A 10,000-nucleotide genomic window follows, 5' to 3' on the forward strand; every position below is an offset into this window, starting at 1 on the left:
ATAGAGACTTGAAGAAAAAAACAAAAACAAATAGAGATACTCATTTTGAAGCTATTTTAGATTTTCGTTCAACTCACGATGACAAATTTTCTCCATTTAATTGTTTACATACTAGAAATCCAAAAGAGCGAGAAGTGGAAGGGAATAAAAGAGGTCATGAGTTCCATGATTTAAAAATAATGTTTAAAAATAATGAACACATTTTTATGCTGTATTCTAATATAGTAAGCGATTTTATTTGAAGATTTTATTAATTCATTCTGTTATGTAGCTCCATTTTTCATTTAATTAACCAAGCAACCAAATGAGAGATTAAATAACTAGCTGACTAACTCACTAATGTCTGACTGACTGACTATTTGAGTGATTCACTGTCAGATCGACTGCCTGCCTTGACCAACTGATTGACTGTCTATCTGATTGACTTAATGACTGACTGACTGACTAACTGGATGACTGAGTGATTGACTGTCAGATCGACTGTCTACCTTGACTAACTGACTGATTGACTGTCTGTCTGACTGTCTGACTGACTGACTGACTATCTGAGTAATTGACTGTCAGATTGACTGCCTGACTTGACAAACAAACTGTCTGTCTCTCTGATTTACTGACTGACGGACTGATTGACTGACTGAGTGAGTATCTGAGTGGTTGATTGTCAGATCGACTGCCTATCTTGACTGACTGATTAACTAACGAACTGTCTAACTGACTGACTGGCTGTCTGTCGGAGTGACTGAGTGGTTGCATGCCTGTTTAACTAACTGTCTAACTAACTGATTGACTGCCTGCCTGCCTGTCTACTTGACTGAGTGACAGGCTCCATAACTGGGTCTTCGTGCAACAAGGACAATCAGGGTCTCTGGGCGACGACTAGGATTGCAAGGAAGTCTTCATACTTCCATGCCGTTCCATCCACGGCCTTCTTCCTATTAAACATTCTTACTATTGAGGGTATACCACGGGAATGAACAAGAGTCCTTAGCGGCATCCGGACTAAAGCAGAAAGGCCACAAAGTCCGGCAGGGATGAAATAGGCTGTATTCTCTTTACTACTGAGGAGAGGCTACGGAGGTGAATAGAATCGTCTGGCGCCAACCAGAAGAAAAAGGAAAGTGCCACCCGGAACGGAAGGGGATTAACCCTTGGACCCTGAACTCGCACAGCTTTTATCACCTTATCATTTGCGGTAGAGTGTTGGCATCCCGCATTTCAGATTTTATTTTTTCAGTGAATCACGGCTGCAGTTATGCTAACACAATAGGAATTTGGCTCCTTTTACTTTCCACGGGAATAGTTTGCATTTCATCGGATCAAGAGAGCGTGTTCGTGTGACTACGCCAGTGATTTACAAGAGACTCAAAAGGATACGAACACCATACAGGGAATCTTAAAGTCATAAAGCTTAGTGAACCTCATTTATACGAACTCCACTGTACTTTAAAATGAATAGTTAAATAACTACATCAATTAATGAATGAATAAGTAGTGTCATAAATAAACAGCAAACTAACTAGATGAAATGAATAACTGAATGAATAAACATATAAATAACTAAATAGAAAACAAATAAGTTTTTCAAGCATGTGACACTTTGATACATCCGGACCAAAGAAAGCACGGTAAACAACTTAAAATCTTTGATGGCTTGTAAACAATACTGTTAACTACGCCATTAAGTACCTCAGGACACTATGTAGACCTTGTTTTGGCAAACACACACACACCCACGCACACGCGCGCGCGCGCGCGCGTGTGTGTGTGTGTGTTTGCAATAGAGCATATTATAAAAAATTTGAAATGCGTTTGTCAGTGAATGTTTTGTAATATATAACAGAAAAGGATCATGTCGCCCCCAAGTGACGTGCCATGTCTCTACCCGGCATTGTGACGGAGCGCACGTGCCGACACAGGTCCATCACGTGATACACATGTCTCTGCGGGTTGTCCGTCACGTGCAAACCAACGCTGACATAGGGGATTACAAACCAAAGCACGTCTTTTTTTTCCGATCCACGTGCACACATGAATACATTTCTTTCTCAGTGGGTCTCTTCCTCGACTGTGGAAACAATGTACTGACCTATGTTACCTAACAAATCTAACATAATGTAACCTAACGTAACGTAATTTAACCTAATCTCACCAAAGCTATCCTAACCTAAACTACTGTAAATTTAGCTAGCTAAGCCTAAACTGTCTTATCCTAGCTTTTCCTGTATTAGCCTAGCTTGCCTAGTCTAACTTAACCAAACCTAATCTAACTTAACTTTATTCGACATGATGTCAAAATCATCATGGAACATATAATAGATGCACAACCACATCAAGATATCGTGAAATCAAACACATGGTGTAAGCGGAAGTGTAGCGTGAAGGGATACAATGTATCCCAATTTGGGGAGGGGGTGAGGGAGCTAGGAAAGGGATCTACTGGGAAAGAATTATACCCCCCCCCCCTACCCATGCAAAGAGACGAGAACGGAGGAGTGCACGGGTTTGTCGGAGATAGTGTTGGCGGAGCATCCGCCATCGCGCCGTGGCGCTTCTGTCGCGGTCGAAAAATCCTCCTTTTCGCTTGTAAAATGTATTGAAACGTGCGTGTTGGTCATGTTTTACACGGGTGCGTGTATGTGTATAGGACGGCGCTCGCGTTTGAGTTGAAGCGGATGTATTGACAGTAAAAATACACAACATATCGTACGTTGAGAGAAATCCCATTAGAGTTATTGTTGACAGGCATGTGCGGTGATAATGTGCAATCGTTCCACTGTTGGTTGCGACTTGCAATGATGGATGCGTTAACAGCAGTGAACAGTTTGTTACATATAAACACAACTACTGATACAGCTGGTGTCAGGGTCAGGAAAAACCGGTGTGGTGACTGGTAAACAACGGAAGTTATCCCGTGGAAACTGTGCTTTAGATGTTGGGTCTGTGGTGATACACATTTTGGGAGATTAAGTTTATCGGCGTTGTGCAGGGGTCCATTGGTATTCAAAGGTTTTTAATTCAACTATAGAAAGAAAACCACCAGCCAATGAGAATCTTGGCAATAGAGAATCACTACGTGAGATTTCTGTGTTAGGTGGAGGTGTGCACCAGCTCAGTTGGTAGATCAGCTTCCTGATGAACAAATCGACATTACGAAGCCCGCTTTGCCCCACTGAGTTTTTAAGCGCCGGTCACCTGCAATTACCCAAATTTTGTACGTTCACAGCCAGAAGTGCAGGGAATTTCATGATGCTGTACTACAAGGTGCGACTCCAAAAAGATACAACGTTTATTTCAAGGCTAAAATCCAAATCCGTCTGTGATTGCAAAGTAGCCTACTCATGGACATCGGCCCAGCATATAGAAATTAATGAATTAGTAGATGTATAAAGTAATAGCTAAAAGAAATAAATTCAAGACGGGACACCAACAAAGTGTTAAAGAACATATTTTCCGACTGGAATTTCGGGGTTTAAGCTTAAGCACCCACACTGCATCACCGCAGTGTTAATTTAGCGATAGTGTCATCTTTTGTGCATATTCTATCTAGGTAACATCAAAGGATTTCACTCGCCATAGGGGAAAACCCTCTCTCTCGACAACCCGTCCCCGAGGGTTGTTGTACTATGTATTGATTCTGGCGGAGGGAAAAACCCAAATTCACCAAAGGGTTGATGACCAACGAAGAATAACGTTGACTAAGTCGGTTTGAATAGAGAATTTTTATCCTTGGCAATACGATCGATTACTACGGAATTCCTGAGGTAAACCGGTTTTGTGTCTAGCCTAGGCAATGCTCATCCACCAGTCTCCTCAGAACAGTCTAAATATGATGAATTTTATAATCATGGCCATTATATGTACAGATGTATATTAATATACACGTTCGCGAGCACACATACACGGAAGATGTTATGCTTAGCTCAGTGGTTTAGGTTAGGTCAGACTATGATACATGGTCAGACAAATGATACATGGACTCAGAATAAATGATACATGGACTCAGAAATTTGCCTTACGAAGAGAGGCTTAGGCACCTTAACTTACACTCTCTGGAAAGACGCAGAGTGCGGGGTGATCTAATAGAGGTGTTCAAGTGAATCAAAGGCTTTAACAAGGGTGATGCAAACAAGGTCATCATATTAAAACAACAGGGCAGGACTCGCAGTAATGGTTATAAACTGGACAAATTTAGATTTAAAAAGGAAATAGGCAAGAATTGGTTTACTAATAGGGTGGTTGACGAATGGAATAAACTTAGTAACCATGTAGTAAGCGCCGAAACTATCAGTTACATAAGAATGAAGGAGACTGCAAGAGACCATAAGGCCTACATTAAGCAGTTGTTTTAAGAAACGATTAGACAACTTTATTGATGGGGATGACAGGTGGTGATGGATACGGAGCTGCCTAGTGTAGGCCTTATGGTCTCTTGCAGTCTCCTTCATTCTTATGTTCTTATGCTCTATGTTAGGTCGTGATTACATCAGAAAATCAGACGGAACAGACTTTATAAAAACCCAGTTTCCTCTTTGTACGAACATTCCTTTGAAAAATTCTTTAGTGACATAACCATCATGAAAGTACATGGCTCATATCTCCGCCTCAGTTTCCTTCGTAGTCATAGTCCGATTTAGATATATTTGAATCTCTTGGATACTGAAGTTCGAGTCAAGTGTGGAAAGTCCCACGAACCGTTTGGGCGTCGCTTTTTGCAGCCTTACCAACGGGGCCAGTGGACGCCACTATCCCGCGACCAAATACAAGTCAGCAGGACGGTGATTGACTGTGCCGGCAAGATAGATTCAGAGGTATAGTGCTACGGAGAAGGACGTTAGAGCATTAGGATGAAGGGGGGGTGCACGTGGAGGTGAGGTACAGAACTGAATAAACACCAAAGCAATGTGTTGTAGTATCTGTCAATTGTTTATTTAGTTTTGTTGTATTATTTCTAGTTTAGCGATTTCTGACTTTTTTGTTCTGTGCCCTACTTTATTCCAAGATATTTTGCTCTGTGTAGGAATCGTCTATAGAAAATAGAAACGCTATCATCCAAGTGGAGGATCTATGAGTGAAGAGGTTAGGAACCACTGATCTAGAGTAAGGGATCAAATTGAGTGATCAAAGACGGTGCGCTCCAGGAATGACCTCTTGAGGAATGTCAGTTTATTGGATGTCCATCTCACCTATATCGCTAAGGGCTCATTAGCTTTCGTCATCGAAGATGATGTATCTCATTAAATTGGCAACAAGTACTCACCAGCTGTAGAATCGGGACGAATGATGGAACAGAGAACAGGTAGTTCTCTCTAACGATAGTTTCTGAAGTTTGGAATTCTCCAATATTCAGAATGAAAATGAAGGTCGAAAATGTGTAAGAATATATGAGTTTCTGGCATTCAGATTTTTTTTCTAGATTTGGGAACTTTTCGTTCCAGATATTAGAGAGTCCCTAATTTAGAAATTCTTAAAAGAGAAAATTACTATCACTTGATGTCTTAAATTAGTCATTTACTATGGACAGAGTAGCATTTCGTGTCAGCTAAATTACAAGTATTTTCTTTTAACAACGCTTACGATATCTTGTCAAATGCAAATATAATCGACCTTAAAGAAAAATTTAATCTCGAAATGATAATGTTGTTCACTTGCGATATCTCCCTGCGTTTGGGCTCCAAGTGCCAAGCCAACACGCATCCAATATACATGTCCCTTGGCTGCTCTTAGCTCTGTCAGCTCTATTCTTAAGGAAATTTTCAGAACCTGAGAAGGTACATTGTACAGATTATCAGCCTTATGCCGAGAGGGGATAAGGGCCATAGTTAAACGGCGTATGGTCTCTGGGCCCCAAGATTTCGTTACAGGCACTTTTCCATGGTCAGTATTTATTGGCAATAATTATCTTGTCAGTCCTTCTGTAATTGGCAATCATAACTTCTCCTGTGGTTTCTGTACTAACAAAGAATTCTCTAGATATATTTCAAAGATACTTTGTGTTAACTTTCCACGGACACTATGAGCGGAGTTGATTTTTATATTGCCAGTAAATATTTAGTGTACATGGTGTTCATATTCTACCCACTCCTCTCCCCCCCTCCCCCCACACGTTTCAAGGAACTTCCGTCTTCTCTTAATGGTCTCCGTCTCTCTCACCAGACTTGCCTCGCTTTCATGGCGCACACAACAACGACACAGTTCACGCATATTCAGAACACATTCCTTGCCCATTCCCGATGTAACTCCCATACACTAAGTTCTCTCACTACAGACTTGCTTTCCGCACATTCCGGGCACATACTCCACGCACATTCCGAATGTAACTCGTATAAACTAAGTTCTTCTACCCCTTAAACTTTCTTGCTACACTTCCTAACGTAGTTCATGTGCAGCAAAAGACAGTAAGGTGCTCTTCACGCTCGAACTTCGACATATTCGGCACAAAGATTCTGGAATCTTAACATTCGACAGACTCCCGGCATACCCCTCCTGGGGCTCTCAAGTCTAGTCACTGGAACTAATATTTTCAGTTCCTGGAAAGACCCTTTCATGCCCCCTGGAATTACCTTTGCTAATCTGGAATGCTTTTTTCTAGTTTTTTTAAGTGATTTTTTTTCAATCGTCTCGGGTTATCTTATCATCCATAAAATTACCTTTCACCTCTCTTGTTACTACCATTCCGTTCTTGAAACCCTTCCGTGCTGTGTGAATTTTTCAACAAATAATGGGGTTACGTTCATTGATACTAGTTTGTGTCTTTTGTCTGCCTCAGAATTTCCATTTCCATTCAGAGAACTACTCTTATTAGTTCATGGAATAACTTCGACGACGGTTTCATCATGTGTTCCTCTTAGAAAAATCCGCGCTAGCTGCAACGAGTAACAATGGCAAGGCATACTGAGAAGAGACCTTTCGGCCCGTATCGAGGTTAGAGTCTTGTTTGTTGTACAGCAAGACCTTACTACTCTCAAGTAACCCAGCATTCCCTCACGCGTCAAAAAAAAAAAAAAAATGCAGTGGAGGCCGAGGTGATGGTGGTTCGAACTGTCACCAGCGAGTTGAGCTAAGGTCATGTTCATTAAATCCCACACTACAAAGTTATCTTTAAGGGTCACCGTCCTAGCCTCCTGATCGGGCGGAGTTTTACGACGTTTAACTGAATCAAGAGGACATTATCCCGTATGGAGGGTCAGCATTCATGAGGGGCAGAGGCGTACTGAACACTAGCCAATTAATCAGTACAGAGCACCGCGCCCACGTGTAACCTTATATGATGCGATGCGCTCACGTACGGTAAGGTACAGTCTCTGGGAGTGTTGATCGTCACGTAGCATATTTGAGCGCTCCACATACATGTGCAATATTGCACATAGAATATATTGCATGTAACTATCCATCGTAGCATCTAAGGACGGTTTCAGAAACAAATGAAACCATGGCAATTGGAATGAAGTGTATAAAATACATCTTTAGGTTGCTTACCAAGTATTACCTAGAAAAAGTGCACAACATATGTTCTTAGGTAGCTTGACGAATGTCACCAAGAAAGAAACTTACAAAACATTTCTTTAGGTAGCTTATATGGCTTCCCTCAACAAATGGTCAACCGATAGCCAGAACAGCGTAGATGAAGACCGTATCTGGTTTGAAGAGGTTGGTTGGTTCTTTGGCTCCACGTTCTTCCTTAACACAGATGAACATCGTTTTCTATTGTCATCTTAGTTCTTAGTTGTTACGGTCGTGTGGATGAAGTTCTATTTTCCCGATCCTCACTGGATCCTGTCATACTTCACAATACGTCGGGAAATCTGTGTATACGATAGTCTTCCCACACGAAGCTATTTTGACTTTCGTGCACAAGACAAAAAATTGACAGGTAGTTTTAATGAAGAGAATGAGAAACGGAACAACTTCTACAAGAGAAAGATATGTAGCTTTACAATAAGACTATATGTTCAGAGAAGTGTTCAAGACCCAGGGTTTGACCAGATTAATAAAGTGACAACAACAAAAAACCGCATCAAACCGACTGTTGAATAGTATTCTCAAACAATACGAGTTTATGATAACAAGTGGCTGTCTAGAAAGGTTTCTTGAACGTAGATGTGTAAGATTTTACGATAGTAAACTGGCAATCAACAAAAGTTGAAAAATGTTAATTTCTCAGAACGACCAGAATCCTCGATATCAAGTTGACATTTAGAGTAGACTGTATCGTTTGATTGCTGTGTCAAGTCTGGCCCACAGTCGTTTCTACGACTGTGAGGAAAGCTCGGTTTCATCCGAGGTGTCATCATGCTATCTAACTATATAATTTTTCTATGTAAAAATGAGGAATGTTACATAATATATTTTAAGATATATAATAAGGATTATAAACCTTTACAAAGGAAAGAAATAATATGAAATCTTTCACCAACGTAAAATAATATTGATAATTTAAAATGAAAGGCAATATCTAAACATGCAAACAACATCCAGAAATAAGAAAACAAGGTGTTAAAGTCATATGCTTATGTTGAACGCCTATATATCATATATACGTCTTAATTTCTAAAACGTAATTAGACATCAGTTCTCGAACAAATCTTCTGGAAGATTCCAACACAACATACCTGATCCGTGAGGCGTTAACTTACTTCTCTGATAACCCGATATCATCAGTACTCCTTTTTACAACAAGAAATCACATTAGATATTCAAAATGCACATATAAGATACAAAATGACAGATTTTATACAATAAACGTAAAGATTAAAAAATCACTCAACCCAAACTTACGTTTGTCAAATTTATTATCGATTTTAATTTTTCTTTATTAATACGCATAAAACACGTAAATGCATTACATTAGTAAACGTTTTCTTGGGGACACCCGGTTGTGGACACCCGGACCCATGATATAAAGGACTTATGCGAATCTATCTCTTGCTGTTAAATGCTTAATTTATTTGTGCATCCAGTAATTCTATTGTACTTATTTTTGTAATTATGATTATATTAATGGAAAAACAGTGTTTTTTTTATTTGCATAGTCCTGAGTAAACGTAATGTATTTGCTGATTTCATGGCACCCATCTTGAATTCAGAATACATTTTTAACTTTCAGATGCTGTAAAGATTCTGTTATTTCACCGTAAAAATCCTTCTTAATGTAAGCCAACAAATGCATAGGAAAATTGGTTGAGCGCTCTATAGCAAAAATTAGATTTACATTGTTAATTTCAGAAGGGATAGCACAACTTTAGGTGCCGGTTGTACATATTCGACCAGTGAGAACAAAGCCATAGTCCGTAAGCACGCTGTTGATAAAACCTACTTTTCACCAATAGGTGGCTTCAAAAGTGGCATACCAGGAGCCGAAAGAGTTTGAGTTTTTTCGAGTTTTGGGGCCATAAGTAGATTACAGCGTATTTGGGGATTGGAATGATGACTGGCACTTTTCTTTGATTCAGTTGTAAACTTTTTTTATTTCTCCCATTTTTTTTCTAATTGTTCTTTTTTAAGATTTACAAATGAAGGGGTTAGTATTTTTTGTGGTGCTGTCGAATCGTTTATAGGGTAAATGTAGTGTTAGGATTAATTTTTATCATGTGGTAAGTGAATATTCACAGTTTGGAGAGAAAAGAGGCTTTGTGTGATTTTCTTTTGTTTCATGGAGCATGGAACTAGAATCTATTGTCTGCTCTCATCTTTTGTTTTGTGAAGGGATAAAGCAATTGTATTCTATTGAGTTTGTTTTTCTTTCCTTTGCAGATGAGGAGTAGGAGACATATAGGAGGGCTTCCGCCGACAGCCCCTCCCTTCAGCAGCCCCCCGGAGAGCCACCCCGTCTCTAGCCCCTCACTCTCCTATCAGTTGCCCCTCTCCACGACCACCTCCTTATACTCCTGCCACCCCAGTAGACACACATCTGTTCCATACCTCCAGAACAGAATGGCCTCCCCTATGAGCACCCACACGACATCGCCGTCGCCTCCGTCGTCAACACCCGTTGCCTCCTTCA

The 10,000-nt window shown here is 40.2% G+C and overlaps 1 protein-coding gene across 4 annotated transcripts in view; it reads left to right on the plus strand.

The window, feature by feature from the left end:
* LOC143032868 (uncharacterized) overlaps positions 1–10,000 on the plus strand; it is a 910,430-nt gene that overhangs the window by 361,120 nt on the left and 539,310 nt on the right. For all 4 annotated transcript variants that reach the window (XM_076198057.1, XM_076198059.1, XM_076198058.1 and 1 more), the window contains one exon: positions 9,751–10,000. This exon is cut by the window's right edge and continues 180 nt beyond it. In XM_076198057.1, coding sequence (XP_076054172.1) covers positions 9,751–10,000 — 250 coding nt within the window. The remainder of the gene's footprint in view (positions 1–9,750) is intronic.

Source organism: Oratosquilla oratoria, chromosome 14 (assembly GCF_046742065.1).
Source record: "Oratosquilla oratoria isolate Oo_2021 chromosome 14, ASM4674206v1, whole genome shotgun sequence".
Taxonomy (NCBI): Eukaryota; Metazoa; Arthropoda; class Malacostraca; order Stomatopoda; family Squillidae; genus Oratosquilla; species Oratosquilla oratoria.